Source organism: Sardina pilchardus, chromosome 22 (assembly GCF_963854185.1).
Source record: "Sardina pilchardus chromosome 22, fSarPil1.1, whole genome shotgun sequence".
Classification (NCBI taxonomy): Eukaryota; Metazoa; Chordata; class Actinopteri; order Clupeiformes; family Clupeidae; genus Sardina; species Sardina pilchardus.
The window spans coordinates 20,932,488-20,951,972 of record NC_085015.1 but is presented as its reverse complement, the minus strand read 5'-3'; the positions used below and the strand labels follow the sequence as shown (position 1 = coordinate 20,951,972).

The 19,485-nt window shown below is 43.4% G+C and overlaps 1 protein-coding gene across 1 annotated transcript in view; it reads left to right on the top strand.

Moving 5' to 3' along the window:
• The first annotated feature begins 361 nt into the window (after window positions 1-361).
• Window positions 362-19,485, top strand: part of LOC134069786 (myoferlin-like) — a 33,345-nt gene continuing 14,221 nt past the window's right edge. Inside the window, exons 1-24 of the mRNA XM_062525854.1 lie at window positions 362-524; window positions 1,131-1,186; window positions 1,705-1,796; window positions 7,936-8,044; window positions 8,404-8,500; window positions 9,799-9,944; window positions 10,404-10,532; window positions 10,730-10,792; window positions 11,148-11,198; window positions 11,612-11,642; window positions 11,879-11,994; window positions 12,189-12,315; window positions 13,335-13,438; window positions 13,574-13,642; window positions 13,785-13,828; window positions 15,167-15,249; window positions 15,562-15,600; window positions 16,304-16,428; window positions 16,654-16,767; window positions 17,544-17,721; window positions 18,121-18,245; window positions 18,402-18,511; window positions 18,862-19,054; window positions 19,483-19,485. The exon at window positions 19,483-19,485 is cut by the window's right edge and continues 153 nt beyond it. Coding sequence (XP_062381838.1) covers window positions 437-524; window positions 1,131-1,186; window positions 1,705-1,796; window positions 7,936-8,044; window positions 8,404-8,500; window positions 9,799-9,944; window positions 10,404-10,532; window positions 10,730-10,792; window positions 11,148-11,198; window positions 11,612-11,642; window positions 11,879-11,994; window positions 12,189-12,315; window positions 13,335-13,438; window positions 13,574-13,642; window positions 13,785-13,828; window positions 15,167-15,249; window positions 15,562-15,600; window positions 16,304-16,428; window positions 16,654-16,767; window positions 17,544-17,721; window positions 18,121-18,245; window positions 18,402-18,511; window positions 18,862-19,054; window positions 19,483-19,485 — 2,292 coding nt within the window. The 5' untranslated portion in view covers window positions 362-436. The remainder of the gene's footprint in view (window positions 525-1,130; window positions 1,187-1,704; window positions 1,797-7,935; window positions 8,045-8,403; window positions 8,501-9,798; window positions 9,945-10,403; window positions 10,533-10,729; window positions 10,793-11,147; window positions 11,199-11,611; window positions 11,643-11,878; window positions 11,995-12,188; window positions 12,316-13,334; window positions 13,439-13,573; window positions 13,643-13,784; window positions 13,829-15,166; window positions 15,250-15,561; window positions 15,601-16,303; window positions 16,429-16,653; window positions 16,768-17,543; window positions 17,722-18,120; window positions 18,246-18,401; window positions 18,512-18,861; window positions 19,055-19,482) is intronic.

Here is a 19,485-nt window from a genome sequence, read left to right as displayed (position 1 = left end):
GCACAGCTGATGCACATACCGCATATTAGCCAGGAGATGGCACCAAAGTTCGTTATGGGCTGCACCATGTAATTAGCTTCATTACAGATTTGTTTATGGAACTTTTCGGCTGCGACTTATGATATCAGAGGCATGGGTCTAAATTTAAGTTATTCAGACAGATACAGCAACAGGACTAAATGATCAACTACTCAGTATCCAATAGCCTTTATATGGAGCATGAGTCCTTATGTAGGCTAGTGGGAATATCGCTCCAATCAGGTGAAGTGCCACTTATACCACTGTAATCATCAGCCTCCTCCTCCACCCATTTCCCTGAGTTAAACTCAGACCAGTTCCCTGGAGTTCCGCTTATCCACAGTAATGTCACTGCCTTGAGGGAAAGGCATGAGATATCATCTTGCGCGCATAACTAGGATTATATGCTGTTACCAAGATGTTGCGAGTTGTTGTGGAATCTGCCAAAGGACTTCCCAAAAAGAAACTTGGTTCCCCCGATCCTATTACGTCAATAATTTTTAAAGGTAAGTCGGTTGGGGGTTATGCATTCAAAAGCAGCCTATTGAGAAAGTAAGGAACCAATGAGTAGGCCTAATGAGAATGCATGGGCTACTTATTATTTGACGATGTCTTAAAGTGTATTTCGTGACAATACTGTGAGTAAACTATCATTGAATGACTGATTTGCCTTTTCAAAGGACGTAAAGCCTATATGTAGGCTTACCTGCTATTGATGAAGGCTAGATTATCCTGTTTCATTAGCCTACTGTATTAGGTATTCACTCTTGTCAGAAAATAGAATGCTCTTTAAATGACCAGAAAAGAGGAAACCACATCCTTTGATTAGTCCATGTGCCAACTGCCAACACCCTGTACCAACACTGATGACGACCTTAGGCTATTGAGGATTACAGACCTATTGAGGTCTGCTTGTGATGTTGAGATAGGATCAGAAGTTATTTCATAAGGTTTAAATGAACAGCTCTGTTATTGTCTATAGTGTTCGCTGACAGACATTTCACTGTCATGTAAAATGACTCATCAATGTGCTGAGTAATATAGGCCTTCAACTTGACAAGGGCTATACAATAGTTGGTATATAATATTTCAGAAATCTGTTAATATTTCAGGTGAAAAGAAGAAGACCAAATCAATTGACAGTGAACTGAATCCAGTTTGGAATGAAGTAAGCAATCATACACATCATATTAGTATAGCCTTTTATTTTTGCTTGATAGGCTGCTTATTATTTTGTCCAGTCAAAAAGTAATCCAAGGGAACTGTTCGATGGGCCAGGTTTATTTGTTTTTTCTTGATGTTTTGCTCATGCATACCAAAGTGTTCTATGACATACAGTTTTCATCACTATATTATTGTTGCAACATAATTTCAGTCCAGCCTCAGCATTGCTGAACTCATGAACTCTTTGGAGGCTCACATACTGTATGTTATAGGGTCATACGGTAGAAATGCTTAGACCAACAGTTATGATTATGATGGAACAGATAACAGGAAACATTATCCATGTGAATTCAACATCATCTCAGTATTACTTTTCAAAGTTCAGGAAAAAATGTACTCATGCATTCATTTCTTAATCTAAATCTTTAATGAATTACTTTTAGTGACCTCAAAGTAGAACATTCAGATATGGCTCAGCCACCATTTCATTCTCCTACAAATAATATATATATGCCCTTCCAGGTTCTCGAATTTGATTTAAAGGGTGCTCCACTTGAGACCAATGCCTTCATCGATGTCATCGTAAAGGACTATGAAACAATTGGCAAAGACAAGTAAGTACAAGGTGGGTGCAACGCCCTACTTTGTTGACACAGAAAAGCACTGCCAACTTCACAAAGGTACACGGGAAGGTATTTGGTTTCTCGCCGATATGCTCTTGCAGACTCAGTGCTACTACAGGCTGACCTATTACTATAGGCTACCTCGAGATAACAATATCTTATCCCAAGTCCAGAATTCTGCACCACTGACTTGTTGAGCATACCAGTGAAGACTATTCAGCAGTGAATCATGCCATGGTGTGCCCTACTTGGTTTAATTCAATCTTCCCCTCAACATGCCGCTGGAGTGATTTTTAACTCAGTGTAATGCCATTAGGAGAAGTGATGGTCTTGTTTCTCACAGTGCTCTCGGATTATGTGACCTTTGGTCTGGAGGTTGAGCATGAACTTCTGTGTTCAGATATCAGGGTAAAGAGGTGAGGCACGAGATTCTGTGCTCAGTTGATCTCCGAATATAAATCCTGGTGTTGTAACTCAAATGTTATAACAGGGTCTGTCTGAGTCATCCACAGATCTTGTCCTGTGATTTGTATTCTATTAGTGTGAGCCTCAGGTATTGACTCAGGCACAGTGCTCTATTAATAATGCATAGGAAAATTAAGACACAATGTGGATCCTAACGGTTATGTATGGCAGTGACACTGCAACTATATGCCGTTCTTGGCAGACGTTCTGCCCATGATCTGGCTTCAGAGAAACACTTACTGTGCAGACTGGCTGCAGTTTTGGCAACATGGCCGACCTGTTTTGACATGTCCTCAGAAAGCAAGTGCATGACGCCATCATCGCCATGCTGTCCATTGTTCAGAGCCACAGGCCCATCACCAGATCAGCCATCCCAGAGTCAGCTTCTTTGTGGTGGTCAAGGCCTGTCCCAGAGTGGGGGTTTCACTCTTAGAAACAGAATAGAGAAAACATGTGGTCAGTTACAGTGCTGTGACAGCATGTGTTAAATGGTGAGAATACACCTGGGCAGTGATTATCTGACCCTGTGATTGCGAGCACAATAGTAATCAGGTACTTGCAGTCCAGTCTGTAGACATAAGGGATGTTTATGCAGAGTATGTGCATTTGTAGCATAGTATCTGACATGAGGTATATTATGTGATATAACATTTGTAGCCTATATGATGTATCTGTCTAGAAATAGTATTCCATACACAATATATTGTTCAATACTAGGCTGTAACCTGCCTGGAACAGTCTTGGGTAATCTAGTTGGCCGACTGTGCAGGTGTGGGTGGGAGAATGTGCCATTGTTGGCCCTCCCTGCGTCCCATACTCACCAGGTTGTGCTCAGGCATGCCCACGGATGGGAGAGACTGGAGGCAATGTTTGCTTTTTTTGGAGAGACTTTGGAGGAGCACCCTCCCTGGATCATGTCAAATGTGTGTGTGTGTGTGTGTGTGTGCTTGTGTGTATTTGTGTATTTAAATGTCAAGCCTACTGAAGAATTACCAGAGTGATTGGGCTGCATGTGCTGGCTGGATTTTAAGTGCACATTCTTTCCAATATATTATTTTCAGAAAGAGCTCTTCCGAAGCGAGCGGAAATAGTGAAACAGTAGGTAGTTTGCCGTTTCATTGCAGAACAGTCCTGCTGTCCTGTGCTGTGGGGCTAACTGTAGCTTTAAGCATCGCAGCTGTCAAACGGGGAAAAAAAGGAACAAAGTCCTTCCCCCTCTTCCTTTTCCTTCAAATGCGTTTTATACAGGCTTTGTCGAAGTTTCCACCAACTAAGACGCACATGTGGAACCAATCTGGAAGATCACTCAAGGACTTACCACAGCTATGTGTGCTACACTGCTCTCGCGGGTGGTTATGTACATCTAACATGAAACTCCACGACGTAACACGCCATGTCAGAATACATTACCATACATTATCATGCCACATTGCCACACCCATCATATTTGATCACTACCCTACATAGCGCTCATTTCGTAGAGTGGTCATGGGGTTGTAATCAGTCTCATGTGGGGCATTTTTGCAGCCAGTTACTCCAGGCCTCTGTTCTGCTCTGCTCTCTGTCTCTGGAGAGTCGCTCTCTACACCAGTCAAGACTTCCATGGCCCTGTCTGACTCTGTCTCAGTCTCCCACTCAGTTGCTGTGTCTGGTGGGGGGAGGAGAGTGTGTGTGTGTGTGTGTGTGTTTGTCTTTTCTTTTTTTTCCGTAACTTAGCAACTTGGGAGAGGAAAGTTTTCGCCCTGCCTTATTAGATTTCATCCCAACATGCCTGAACTCAGGAGTGAATAAGCAGTGTAGTCCTCCAGTCCTGTGATTGGATCAAGAATAGACCTCACCGCCCCTCTGGGACTAGACATTGTTGCCTCATCATCGGGCCTATAAGCTCCTGTTTGCCATAGAGCACACACACACACACACACACACACACACACACACACACACACACACACACACACACACACACACACACACACCCTCATACGTGTCTGTGCAGCACTGTGTGATGCGTGTTGAAAGAGCACGTGTGACGCGTCATTAGGCTTAGCCTTGGAAAAGCATGCTGTGATGAGTTAGTGTGGTAGTGTGTATGTGTGAGGGTGACTGGTGCTCCAGAGTTTCTCAAACTTTCCACCTACATCTGTTTCCTCATGACTGTAAAAAGAATGGCTCTTTCACCAGATGCATCGTATTCATACTGTATGTAATGAATCAACCGTATCTCTGATAATTAAATTGACTGTCTTGAAAATGAGCTTTTACTGCAACTTAACCAGAGGCATTGTAGAGGGTTTTTGTGTCTAAAACAAGTGACAACAGTAAAGCCTTGTAAATAATACAGTACAGCCTTGCAAACAGCAGTTGTCAGTGATAGCATTTCGATGTCTTTGTACTCATTTATTTTTGTCTTTGTACGTTGCATTCCACGCAATGACAATGAAGTTGATTGTAATCTAATCTAATCTAAATCCCATATATTACAATATCAAACGATTAAAGCTGACTTTGTCACGTGACCACATAGTTCACTTGACAGTACAATACAAGCTAAACACAGAATAAATTCCTATCTTGAAAACATTGCAAACTATATAATGCCATTTGAAGGAGTTTGTACCACTTCCAGACCTGGTGGGAAGAATGGCAGGGATTGAATGTGTGATGCCGGCTCTGTTGTCCCATTGTGTTCAGTGAGTAGCCTGGCATGCGGGACAAGGTTTGTGTGGGTATAAGTGGTATGCAGTGTGCAGCTGGCGCAGTGAACCATTACAGCGGTGTGAATTTCCTCACTGCCCAGGGCATTTGTCACTTCCTCATAGTAACGGCAACAAACTCATTTGGTTGCCAAGTGAGTCACACAAGTGGTACCTACACGTATTAATATTTGTTTAACCACCTGATCTTGAAGGAGTCTCTTCCTGTGCAAGTCCAGTTTTAAGAGTGAGAATCCTAGTCTGGTTTTCACCATACTAAACTCAATCTTTTAAGATTGAATATTGGTCTGGTGAGGCTGCGCTTTGTTTCTACTGCACTTCGCATCACTTAAGGCGAGACACGGCAGGTGAAAACATCGTTTTTTTTAGCATCAGTCAATTTCGAGATTTTGTGCTAGTTTGCTACATTAGCATGTATTCTACCACCCTACTACAACAACAAAGTCCGATTTGCACATTTAAGTGTTTATTTCATGACATTTTGTCTACTCGCGCCTATATATTTCTCCTAATTTTACCAAAAGTTCCCATTCTAAAGTGTCATGTACTACCGTGAACGTGATCCAAATCATATCGTGTCTGATACCGTTGGAAAGCCCTGTGTCTCCTACAAGACGCTATGCTATCCAAATATGGGCATTTCCTTTGTATTAGCAACCAATCGCGAAAGTTCAAAGACGAGTCTAAGCTGAGAACGCATTTCATTGGCTGTGTTTCAAGGCTGTTTTCTCAAAACGAGTTTTTCCCCACACGCCATGCAAAGGATCTCCACTTCTGCAGCACCTACATACACCAAACTTTCCAGTCTTATTCCTAACTATATTTGGAAGATATTTACAGAGGGATTTGTTGATATAGCATTCTTGGCATGATTTACATGACTTTTTATGCCTAAAAATAGGGCGAAAATCCACTTTTTAAGCCAATTGGCAGTATTTTCTGATTTACTGGAAAACAAAAGAAGATATTCATAATCCCCTCTGTAAATGTTTTTTTATTTGATATATGAACACAACAAAAAAATAATTTTCAACCTGGCTTTTTCCAATGGTCAGATCCTTCGCATCAAAATATATGCAAATTAGCGCATATTTAATGAGATATAGCCTAATTAGCATATTTAAACATTACATTAAAGAAAACTTGCAATACATTTTTTTCTCCTATTTATGTGAGTATTCAACCGGTAAAGTGTCATGAAGATATCTTTAAGTTTAAAATTTTCCCCTATTCACCTGTAGTGTCTCGCCTTAAGTATCGTTTTCGGCACGTCACCGGCCAATAGCGTGCCAGGACTAGAGTATGGCCGTTTCTGATTGGAGCCCAAGATTCTGGCACTTAACAGCGAAAATAGATCTGCTGGTATCCAGCCTGAGCTGCCAGGTGAAATTCAAATTCACCCAGCCTATGAGAAACCAACTGTGGCACAAGAATTTCACTACACTGTAAAGTATATGTGACAATAAAAAACTTGAACTTGACCTTGAACTTGAATTGAAATGATGTGCATAAAAAGTTTGTACTGCAGCAGTGTGGTCATTCTCACTGGACAGTATGAGTGGACTGCCACAAGAGAGATCAAATATTAATTTACATTAAGCGATGTAAAACGAGTGCAATGAAAATCCTTGAGCTGAATGTTGATATAGGAATCTATTTTGGTGTCCCGTCTGTATCTGATTAGGAAGTAGCCTGTGGGCTGGTGCTCAGAGGTTCTGGAACATCAGTGTCACAGTCATGCCCTCTACATTATGGAACAGGATGTGATGAGGTCACACACTCGTGCTGCAGGGCTACCCCTGCCTTGTCATGTGGGATTTCTCTGTGTCACTGCAGAACATCACTACCAAGACAACTCCATAGATTCCATTTGAATGTACATGGGAGATTGTATGCATCTGTAGGCCTACTGTACTGTACGTGCACAACAGTTCACCCCATGAAGCAATTTTGGTGTGAGGATGAACGAATGCTTTTAGAATGCACTTTTGCAATATTAGTGTGTATTTCTGTTAGCATTTTGAAGTCAGTCTGTACAGTATGTTACAGTATGTGTAAATGCCCGGTAGTTTCTTTGGGTATCAGCATCTGTGTCTATTGTGTTGTCTTTGAGTACAAGGACATTATCCTTTCTCTGTTCTGTATTGGTTATCAGATGTGTTATCAGTATCAGACTTAGTCCGTCTACATTCACTGTTTATGCTACTAATATTAAGTCGGATGTCTGCACGCAAGCTCTGGAGGTCAAACTCTGCACTTAACACTCAATTGTGTTAGCACTGCAAACATTTGCTCGCTGTTCATTTTAGTTTTGAAAAGCATCGGCCTTCTGTTGAATTTGCTCCCGGATCTTTTGTGGGCCTAGCTGCGTTGCATGCTGGGTATAGCAGAGGTGGCTGTTTGCTATGGGAGGAGGTCTCCCATGTGTCCATAAGTGTGAGTGATGTCAGGGGCTCTCACCACACAAAGGGTTTTTCTCTCGACAACACCCTTTTTTATTAGCGTGCTGCAATGCTCTGCCATGATATCCCAGATGCTTCCTTGTGTGCTATATGCTAGGCTACTAAATGATATTGCCCCCTGTTTCACTGCATTCCTCAATTTCCTGACACCTTCTCAGTGTTTGGGCCTCAGTGCCATTGTTGACGGAAAGGTCTTGAAGGGTTGCTCTGTCCTCTTTTGTTGTCTTCTCTGTTGATTTCAGGGATTGTGGGCACAATTGTGCTGTTTATATTGGAGTCAAGCCCATCTACTTCATAGATTTTTGTCTGATATTTCCACCAACACAACTCTGGAGCTCAGTATTCTGTGACAGTGCTGTCAAACCAAAGCAGTAAATGGACTGACTGGTGCTACTTACCGCTGTAGGAATTTAAATGGCTCAACTTGTAAACAGTACCAACATGCTTTGCCAACTAAGTCTGAGGTCCGTCCTGTCTTTTGTGTTTTAGATTCCTTGGCTCAACTAAAGTGTCCTTAAGAGACCTAGCCAGTGGCCAGGTCAGATCTCTCCCTTCCAAAAACTTAGCGCTTTCCAGTGAGAGTGGCCAAAACATTGGGGTAAGTGTTTGAAGTGAATATGTTTTTACATGCTACCAGTAAATGTGATAAAAGAATGACTGACATTGCTGTATGTCAAACATCCTAGGTGAAAAGACCACACACATATCAGAGTGCCTCTGGGCTACAACTCAATTGAATGCCTCTGCATTAGAGCTGTTGTTACCTAGCAACTCAATTAGCATAACTGACAGCACCTGGATGTCAGTCTTAACAACCATTTACAAACATTCAAATGGATATTTCTAACCATCAAACATTAACACATTCATTAAAAAACACATGATACTTTTCAGTTTTCAAAGAACTGTGTAGCAATTTTGCAACCATATTTATATTCAGTCTGGTGTGTCACTCAGGCGACTATTGATCTTACGATTGGATACGAGCCTCCTCCAAATGCCCTGCCCAACCCTAATGAGCAGAAGGATGCAGACCTCAGTGCTGGAGACGCAGGTATGGTGCAGCCTCTGGCTCTGTGCTAGTGTTTGTTTAGCCAGTTAGCTGCCATTAGCACTCTCCTGAGCTGACCTTGTGCCCACGCCCCTTCCCCAAATGGAAGAGTACTATGACTGTGACTATGTTTTTGACGGTAGGTACAGTAGCTGCCGCTAAAGCTGTTCTCTTCTGCTAATGGGCTCTGAATATCTTGTTTGGAATGTTGGGTCACTAGAATTTAAGGCCTGTTGACTTTATCCCTCTATGGAATGTGTGGGGGAGCCTTGACCATGTGTCACTACTCGTATGCTTTAATGGAAGTTCTCGGTATTCAGAGGAGAATTATGGTTAATGTATTTCTTTGTCATTCCAACTGCTGCGACTTCTGATGTTCACTGCTAAAGCAATAACATTGTGTATTGTAATGGGTTTTTGTAATTCATATCCAGCTGAAATTCTTGTACTGAGCCAGTTCTTATGGAAGAAACATTGAGGAAAAACACTCACCCTTACATGACTGCCAAATATGTAATTCCTCAACAGCCAAAATCAAACAAGGGAGGCAGGGTAAATAGGGATATGTGAGGCAAGTGGAGTTCAGATTGCTACAGATATCCAGGACATGTGTCCGTTTTCTTTGTCTTTGCATATCTGTGTTTTCATTTAATTGTGCAGAATAGTACTGATATTGTTTTTATGGACAGAGACTGGCTGCTTTAGAGATGCTGAAATCTGCTTGTGAAGCGATGTGGTCATTGTTTCAGTAATATTAGTGTGTTTGTATTGCGTTGTGTCTAATAATGGAGACATGGTTATCAGATATGTGCACTTTCTAGTATAGTTGTGTTACTTTCTAGCAATAGATAGTTACTATAGCATAATTCATGCATGTCATGGTCTCTGCGAAAACACAATATGGATGTAAGACTGTATGTTGAGACAGGCACTGACAGATAGGGATCAGTAGCATTAGTTTGAGTTGAAGTTCACTGCTGTAGGATGTCAGATCATCACTGCACGCTCCAACTTCAAAGACAGTACCATAAGCAGGAAAGACATCCCCTGTCATCGGTGTCACTGGCAGGTGAAAGTAAGTGTAGAATGGCCTCTTTAAGGGAACTGCAGTTTCCTCTCAGCTGATCTGCACCTCACCATTCCATGCGTTTATCTTAAAGGCCGGAGGGGCTGATTGAAGGGCTGTTTAAAGGGCCATTCCTGTAAATGTCCCCACCTCCTGCATAGTGCCCTATCTCCCTGCCGTGGTAATGTGACTGGACTTGAAGTGAGCTCTGCTGTCCCTGTGCTTTATTGTCCAGATGTGGGTGTCGAGGGGGATGAGACCCAGGTGGACGGTGCACAGGCTGGAAGCCCCGGGGGAACCTCGGTTCTGCCCCATCAGAACGTCTTCAGGAAGGCCCGCAAACGCCACCGGGCCCTGGTCAACAAGCCACAGGACTTTCAGGTGACTTGGACTTTAGGATTTAGATTCTACTAGTCCTGTAACAGTTTTGCACATTGGTGATTTGGGTGGTTAGGACCCAGATCCCGCTGTTGTGGCTTTTCAGCAGATTTGGTGAGTTGGTTCTCAAGACCTAAATCTCACTGTAGCACCACCCAGGTCGTTGGCGGCACATAATTGGGTACACAATTGGCACATCAACTTATTACTGGTAATAGAATGCATTTTTTATGGTAAGGTAAATCCCTTTGGATTAATCAATTGATGGGAATTATTTGATGAATGTATGTACGCTTTCAAAAAATCCTTCCTTTGGATAATTTGCACAGATTGCGTTTATTTGTCGGTCTGACACATTTGTATGTTGTGTGGCATTCTGTAAAGGATGATTTGTCCCATATATTAGATTTAATGGAACATCTTAGCTGCTTATGTGATGGCTCTTCTTGTGCGTCCAATCAGATTCGCTTCCGAGTCATAGAGGGTCGCCAGTTGCCAGGGAATAACATCAAACCCGTTGTCAAGGTGAACCTCTGTGGTGAAACACATCGGACGAGAATCAAAAGGGGCAACAACCCTTTCTTTGATGAGGTACGAGAGACACACACACACACACACACACAACCATGCATACTCCTATCAAACCTTTAGTTGCTCCACTCATTGGCATTTTTGGCATTCACTGAAATAACAGAAAAATAACCCCTTTGGGGTTTGTGCAAGAATGTATCCAAACAGAGCATTTATCACTGTTTATTTTCCCTTTCCTGAATGGTCATCTCTTACAGATGTTCTTCTACAACGTGCACATGTTGCCGTCCGACCTCTTTGACCAGTACATCAGCATACGGGTAAGCTCAAGCAGCCATCTCAAGCACTCACTCACTAATCCTGATGAAGCTGACAAGTCTGAGCACTTTGTCTTGTTTGTTGGTTGCCAGTGGCCCATGACATTCTGTGGTCAGTAGTGGGTCTGTACCTGGGGTGGTGTTGGCTATTCTGTACCCACGATAGCGTGCTGGCTTCTCTGTACCTAACAAAGCGTTGCGGTCGTTCTCTACCTCAGAAAGCGAAATGTTTGTTCTGTACCTTGGAAGGCATGGTGGTTGTTCTGTGCGTAAGAAAGCAAAATGATTGTTCTGGACCTTGGAAGGCATTGTGGTTGTTCTGTCTCAGGATGTGGTTGTTTCTCTTCCGCTCACATAGGTGTACGACTCCTCGTCTTTGAGGGCAGACAGTCTTATGGGCGAGTTCAAGGTGAGACAGTGCTCTTTGGCCACAGACACGCACACGCCACACGCCACACGCACACGCACACTCACACTCACACTCACTCACACTCACACTCACACTCACACTCACACTCACACTCACACTCACACTCACACTCACACTCACACTCACACTCACACTCACACTCACACTCACACTCACACGCACACTCACACGCACACTCACACTCACCCTCATCATAACCCCACGCAAACCTGGCCAATAAAGCTGATTCTGATTCTGATTCTGATTCTGATAACACACAAATAAAGGCTCATCTCCATGCCCATATATGTACTGGACGTGGGCAAATGTATCTTTAGGGAATAAGGACCCCCACGTGCACTTGAAAATAATGTAGTTCCCATAACTGCTATGGTTCCTGTCTTTTGTTGCAGGTTGATGTTGGCTTTGTCTACGATGAAGCAGGTAGGCCTACGGTAGACCTCTTACAGCCAGACGGGGTGGAAAACACTGCGCTTACATTTGCATCTCTTTTTCATGTGTTCAGAATAAATATAGCCATATGCAAGTTTTAAAAAAACGTGTGCATGAAGATTTGTGTCTGCCAGTTCACCAGTGCATACTGTATGTGCCAATACATACTTACTTGAAGGTGTGTGTGTGTGTGTGTGTGTGTGTGTGTGTGTGTGTGTGTGTCTCAGCTCACTGCGTCTTGAGGAAGTGGTTGCTTCTGAATGACCCTGATGACTCCAGCTCCGGGGCCAAGGGCTACCTCAAAGTCAGCATCTTCATCGTGGGCACCGGGGATGAGCCGCCGGTAATGTAGACTTCCTCCTCATAGATGGCTCTGTCTGTCTGCCATTCATTCTGGAATTTCCCCTTGGGGATCAATGAAGTATCTATCAATCTATCTATCCATTCATTCATTCATTCATTCAGTCATTTATTCATGGGTCTCTCTGAACACTGTTGCTACCTCTGGTTCCCTCTGCATTCACCCACTTCCTACAGGTGGAGAAGCGGGAGCGTGACAACGACGCGGACGACATTGAGAGCAACCTGCTCCTGCCGGCCGGACTGACCCTGCGCTGGGTCACCCTCAAGCTCAAAGTGTTCAGAGCGGAGGACATCCCTCAGAGTAAGAGCACTTCACTCACTTCCTGCCTGCTGTGGCATGCTAGAATGTTCTAGAATAAAAGCGCCTCAGTTGTTTCTGTGGGGATCAGCAGAACTATATGTTCTAACTCCCACAGTAGTTTAACATGTCTGGTTTGTACTTATGGATTCGTCCTAAGTGGTTTGTGGCACAGTAGGAGTGGAACTAAGAACACAAGTGAGGGAGTGTGTCTTGACTTGTTTGATAGGTTGTTTGGAACCCAACTGAGAGAAGGTGATGGGATTACTGTCACTACAGTTGAGTTTGCACTCTGACTGCCACAACATTGGCTCAAGATCAAGCTGCAGGTTTGGTGCCCCATAGAACAGGTTTGAGGCTGGGTGGGATGACCGTTCTCTCCCTTTGCCCCAAGGTTACCTGGTCTTTGTGGTGTAAGGTAATAGGAATCCAACTGAGAGAAGGTTACTTGGCTTTTGGTCATAGGATCCTAGGCGTGTGGAGTGCTCATTTGGCTGCATTGTTTAATGTGGCACGGAGCTGACTTCCTGTCGTTGACAGGCTGCACGGCTGGTGGAGCAGAGAAACACCATGTCTGCTTCCTGTTTGGCCGCTCCCATTCCACTGATTAAATGTTAACACGCTTGTGTATGGTTGGGTGGTTTTATGCCCAAATTTCCAGAAATGCCCAAAGAACAATGATATGTGGACCTATTTGAACAACAGGGTCTCTAGTCCGTAGCTGCAAGGGCATTCTTTTTTTTTTCGTAATCATTACATTGTTTTAGATAGAAGTTACCTTCAATAACAGCTATTAAAGTATTCTTCTACCAAACTAATTATGTATGATTATATAATTAGTTGTGACTGCATGGCTTCTGGGAATGTCTCTGACATCTAGCTGGGTTCTATTGTGTTGTTCAGTGTGCAGTGTTTTGCTTTGTAAGGATTCTTCCTGGTTCACACTTCACACTTGGTGATGTGACCGAGCATCTGTCAGTAGCTCAGTCGTTGAACGGACGGGTGTCGGACTTGTGTTTCAGTGGACGATGCTTTTGCCCAGTCTGTCAAGGAGCTCTTTGGTGGTGAGGGGAACAAAAAGAACCTCGTTGACCCGTTTCTGGAAGCATGGTTCGCTGGGAAAAAGGTAAGACTGCTCTCTGCCATGACCATTGGATTTTAAAAACAGCTTTTTAAATTGTGTTTGTTATGTGATTGTGAGGTTCCTCTCAGGTCAGTATTTGTTTGTTGGACTCTAATTCACTTTACCTGGTGTCCATAGCTGTGCACTCAGATCATGGAGAAGAATGCAAACCCAGAATGGAACGAAATGCTCAATCTTCAAGTCAAGGTACAGTACAGTCGATGTCATGAAATGTGGCAAATAATCCCCTGTGCTGTATAAGGTGCATGTGTGGCCGTTTACACCTGTGTGCATACTGGAATTGATTTGTATTAAGAGTTAACTTTTTAAATTTTTTCCATGTCTGCAGTTCCCATCTATGTGTGAGAGAATCAAACTGACCATCTTTGACTGGTAAGTAACGCCTGCAGTGATATGTCTCTGAGTCTTACTCCGGCTGGTCCTCCTACATCTAATGCACTGTTAAAGATAAGAGAAGCCCATGGAAATGCCTGACTCATTTATTCACGTCCTCCCAAAGCACTGCACCCAGTGACTAATGCAGACAGGAACCAGGAACATAACTCAAGGTGTTGCTCAAGGTGTGTGTGGGAAGGGGCACTCTGCGCAAATAGTTGAGTCTTTACCAGGGGCTTCTTTAAGGGAGTCTTCCTGTATGATGACGACAAGATACAACATCTTAAACATTATACATGTCTACATATGCACAACCTACAGACCTGGTTAATGGATATTTTCTATGAATGAATTATCTCCCCACAATGCACATGACATGTATGAAAAGAAGCAGAACTCCTCGTCTGATGATGGCCTGAAATGGACTTTAAGCTTCTTTATTACAAAATACCTGCAGAGCTACTAAGAGTTATATGCTCTCTCTCCCAGAGGGGTTTATTGTGATCAGAGTGGCCTCCATACACTGAATGTATATAAACAGTATATGTTGAGACTGGGCTGTGTTTGGGTTGCTGTGTGGAGCGGTTCCTGGAGTGGTCACAGGCTGTAGGGAGTTTTCCTGTGTGAGGGAGGCAGGGTGGCTGGACGAATGGTGACTCATCTGGCTGGGAATGAGCCCAGAAACCTCATAGTTCCCCCCTCTCTCGCTTTGTCTTTTTCTCTGTTGCTATCTATTTATCTCCACCACTCTCTATCTTTCTTTCGGTCTTTCTTTCTTTTGCTGCTTCTCTCTCTCTCTCTCCCTCTCCCTCTACCCCCTATGCTCTTCTCTCTCTCTCTCTCTCTCTCATAACAATGCCCACAGCGCTGCCAGAGAGTGATTTCCTCCCCCAGTTCCCCACCACTTGAGAACGCTAACAGTCAGTCAAACACACATACACATACATACATACACACACTCACTCACACACACACACACACACACACACACACACACACACACACACACACACACCTATAGCTCTGCACAGCTCCATGGAGGAACCACACTCCCTGGGCTCTCCTCTAATTCAGGATCCAGAGGTTGACCAGCACATTCCTGGATCGTTCCCAGCTGGATGAGTCACGGTCCTTTCCCGATGTCCCTCCCTCGTTGTTATTCTTCCAGAACGCTATGGACAAACTTGGGATTCCAAACATAATTAGAGAAAAGCCAACTAACTAGCTGGCCCTCCACCCACTGTGTGTTTCAAAAGCATGTGTGGTTATTTTCTGTGTTGTGTGTGTGTGCGTGTGTTTGGTGTGTGCGCCTGCCACATCTGTCGTCTCGTGCAGGGATCGTCTTACAAGGAACGATGCAGTTGGCACCACCTACCTGAACTTGGCCAAAATAGCGTCCTCTGGTGGTGAAATGGAAGGTAGTACATGCAGATCACTCAAGCCCAATCAAAATACTAAAGTTCTGGGAAAGTTCTGGGAAAGTTCATCCATACATAAGGTGTATTTGGGTCTGTGGGGATCTTTGGTGAAGCATTGTGAATATGATTACATTTGTCATATTATCTAGAAATAACTTTATAAGACATTTCATTAATAGTAAAAATGTAGACACGGTTTCCAAGTAAGATAAAGTTTTAAAGAACATAGAATAGCGTTATTGGTATATATGGACTGATGATTATGGTGTTGGCTGATTAAACTGTTTCTCTGTTTCTCTTTGGTTGGTTTAGATGAAAACTCAGAATATGGGGGTTTCTCATCACATGAAGGTTCAATCACTGATCTCTGGTGTCTGTCTATCTCTCTCTGGGTCCTAAAGACTGACATTTAAATGACTTGCCAATTTGTACCTTATTTGAAGTAAATACTTGAGCCATAATTGACCGTAATTAAAAGCCTGTAAAATCATTTAGTCCACTCAAACAGTCCAAACCCATCTCAGTCTTTTGGACTTGGTCATGCATCTTTACTGTCAGCTGCTGTCTTTTCGTATTTCTTTCTGTACGTCATGTATTGAGATTTTTCCTGTTTGTATTGTTTGACTTGCATGTTTCAGTTTCTGTAGAGTTACTGTCTACACGTGTGTTTGTTCGTTTGTGTGTGTGTGTGTGTTTGTGTGTGTGTGTGTGTGTATATATGTGTCACTACACTATAAGTGAATGGCCCCATAATGCCACCTTAGCAAATAACTTCTCTTAATTGAAATCCTAACCCAAGCTGCGACTCCGCCTGAAGCATTAGCCCTCACAACTCTACTGACATGTGCATGCTGAAACGCTAGTCGTCTTAATGACGAGCTTAAATTAAAAGTGCTGACCCAAGCCATCTAACTTGCACAGTGCACCGCAGCGCAACGCATCACCATAGCAGCATAGCAGCCCTCTAGTGTCACATCTCGTTCCCACTACTCACCTATGTGTGACGGCGCTGCGGAGGCCCCATCGGCTGACCTCTCGTGTCACTTCCTCCCAGTGCAAGCCGGCGAGTCGGAGGTGGGCTTCCTCCCCACGTTTGGCCCCTGCTATGTCAACATCTACGGAAGCCCCAGAGAGTTCACCGGGCTGCCTGACCCCTACGATGACCTGAACCTCGGGAAGGTGGGATAGCAACCCTGTCTAGCAAAACAAAAACGGAAAATGTCTTAAACTTTAAACTTATTTTATGATGTTATTTCATTTTATGTTGCTTGTTTGTTTGGATGGGTTCATCTGGATTTAGCAGCAGTTTATTAAGTACAGTTGTAAAATGACAGACCTGGATCATACGTACAGTATTATGGAGTGTGATTCGAAGTGAATGAACCGCTTCATGTGTTGTTTCAGGGTGAAGGTGTGGCATACAGAGGGAGAGTGCTCGTTGAGCTGTCCACTCAGCTGGAGGGCAAAGCGGACAAAGAGCTCGACAAAATATCCAGCGATGACATCTTGGTTGTTCAGGTAAAAAATGACAGCCTTTACTCAAAAAGACTTTTAATTTTATGTGAAAATAACTCAAATTCAAATTCAGGTACAAAACATTCAAAGCAATTCATTTGATGGATGAATGCCTACAGTATATGCTGTAATAAATGGTAGACATTTAAACCTGCAGCTTGTTTCAACATGCACACCTTTCTCAAGGTGAAATTAGGATCACATGTGCCCAGTGTAATAGACCTCTGAAGTTCGCCTACAAAAAAGCCACCATCTTTGCCCAAATAAGGAGATCCGGTATCTTAAGATTTTTTCTATGGGAAAATAACATGGGGATTTTCAATTATCGCACCTGTTAAACTCTAGTGGGGATGATGACATTGGAAATGCAGACGTTTTTCACTACATAGTTTTGTCCACTGCCGTCTAGTGGATACTGTGATCTTCGGTAGGTGAAGACGGCACACTTTGATCTTTGCTACCCCAGAGCTAACTTACCATGCAACTTGCCATAGGCAGTTAGCTTCAATTATCTCCCGGATCTCCTTATATGGGCAAAGATGGCAGCTTTGGATCCTTTTTGTAGGCGAACTTCAGAGGTCTATTCCTCCAGCCACCAGACTGATACTGTGTCGTGGGCGTGGCAAGGTGTGGTGGGACTGTTCTGTTGCTCTGTGGGCTACGAACCCAAAGCTTTGAACCTCTGTGATGCAAATCCCTACACACCATCCCAGACGTCCACTGTGAGTTCTTGCCGAGTGCCCACTGAAGGAAACATTTTGCATGCGTGTTTTGCATAGAAATACCAGCGCAGGAGGAAGTACAGCCTGTGTGCAGTGTTCCATGGGGCCTGCATGATCCAGGAACCCGGCGAGCCTATCCAGTTTGAGGTCAGCATCGGTAACTATGGCAACAAGCTGGACTCCACCTGCAAGCCCCTGGCGTCTACCACCCAGTACGGCTGTGCTGTTTTTGATGGTAAGGCACACGTTGTAATGTGAACACATAAACTCAGACACGTGCTGTTACAATAGTCATTTTGCATACAGTAATCATGTCACCATAGGTAATGTGTTAATGGCCTCTACTGCAGTATAATTAAAAAAGGATCGCTTTGGTTTAGGCTCTAGACTGGGTAGTGACCATACTCCTCACAGACTTGTTTTGGGTGTTTTGGATTGTGTAAAGCTTTGTTTTTGATTCATGATTTATTTGCAAGTTTGGGTCTTTAGGAAGCCCTTCACTTTACTATCTACCTGTCGAGTGCTGCTTTTAGACATTTTTCTACTTTACTAAAATGGCCCCATGTCTCTCTGTTGCTTTGTGTTGGGTATGGTATGTTGATCTATAACCTACTGCCCTCCCTGCATCTCTCAGGGAATCACTACTACTACCTTCCCTGGGCTGACACCAAGCCTGTGGTGGTCCTCACCTCTTTCTGGGAAGACATCAGCCACAGGTTGAGTGCAGTGAACATCATCCTCTACATTGCTTCCAAGCTGGTGAGGAAAGGATTCTCATAGATATACTACAGTCTCACACAAAAGAACACACACAATCTGACTGCCTACTAGAAAACCAGGCTAATATTTTGGTACTTATCATATCAAATACTCTGCTATTTAAACCGTAATATTTGTAATTCACTCATCTCTTAGGAAGTGAATATTAACGCTATGAAGATAGGTATTGATGCCAAGGTCCCAGACAACCGTTTGGATGAGATCTGGGTGAAGCTTGTTAACCAGCTGGTGGATGACCTGAACAGGTAAAGCACACCTCTCTCAAATGTCTGTGACACTTTAAAATATGTGGGGGGCATGTCTGTGAGCTAAGTAAAACAGTGCAAAGTCTTACAGTACATGAAGCTAAATAATTATATAGTCAAAATGATTGCTAAATTGATACCATGATCAAGATCCTAAGTGCAGTCCTCACACACACAATACACACACTATACATTGAGTCCATGCTCAAGTCTCTTTACCAACTGACTTTGCACTGTGCCCAGTTAGAGCCAAAATCTCGTCTTTTGCTCTAAAACCCCCGGTCCGCAACGACGTGTCCGACTCATGACTCCACAACTCCGTGGCGAAACGTTTATGTCGTCTTCTCCAGTCTGAAGTTGCCGGACCTGGAGGGGACGGCCAACCTGACCACGCTGGACATCCAGATCAGGAAGCTGCGTGCGCAGGCGCTGGGCCAGATGAGGGAGAATGCCCAGAGGATGCTGCAGGAGGCCTCCGACATCCGGGACACGCTGGCCACCCTCGAGGGCTGGCTGGAGAAACTCCGGGAGCTCGCAGAAGAGGTTCTAGAAGCTTCCTTTCTGAGTCTGAAATAATCCATTTTAAATCAATTTTTATACAGTATATATTTTTTGTATTATTTGCAAGCATTTTTTTAGTATACTTAGTATACTGTATATCATTGATATTATTTTAGTGTGTACTTAGTGTATATTCTAAGTCAATCTGCATTATCTTCACTGTCCTCTCTACTTGATTTTTGACAGTGGGTCTGAGAAATTCCCATATTGTTGAGGTTAAGGTTCCGAGTAAAAATAGGCTTAAAGGCAGACACCATTGGGGTCAAGCATCTCATGGTCTCATCTCAGGTTTATTAATCATATGAAGATTCATATAGATACTGACAAGAATATTAAGAGTTTTCCATTGGACTAAATAATTACCTCTCTGTAATCTTATTGGTTTGGAATGTGCTTTTGTCCCGCCTCAGCCC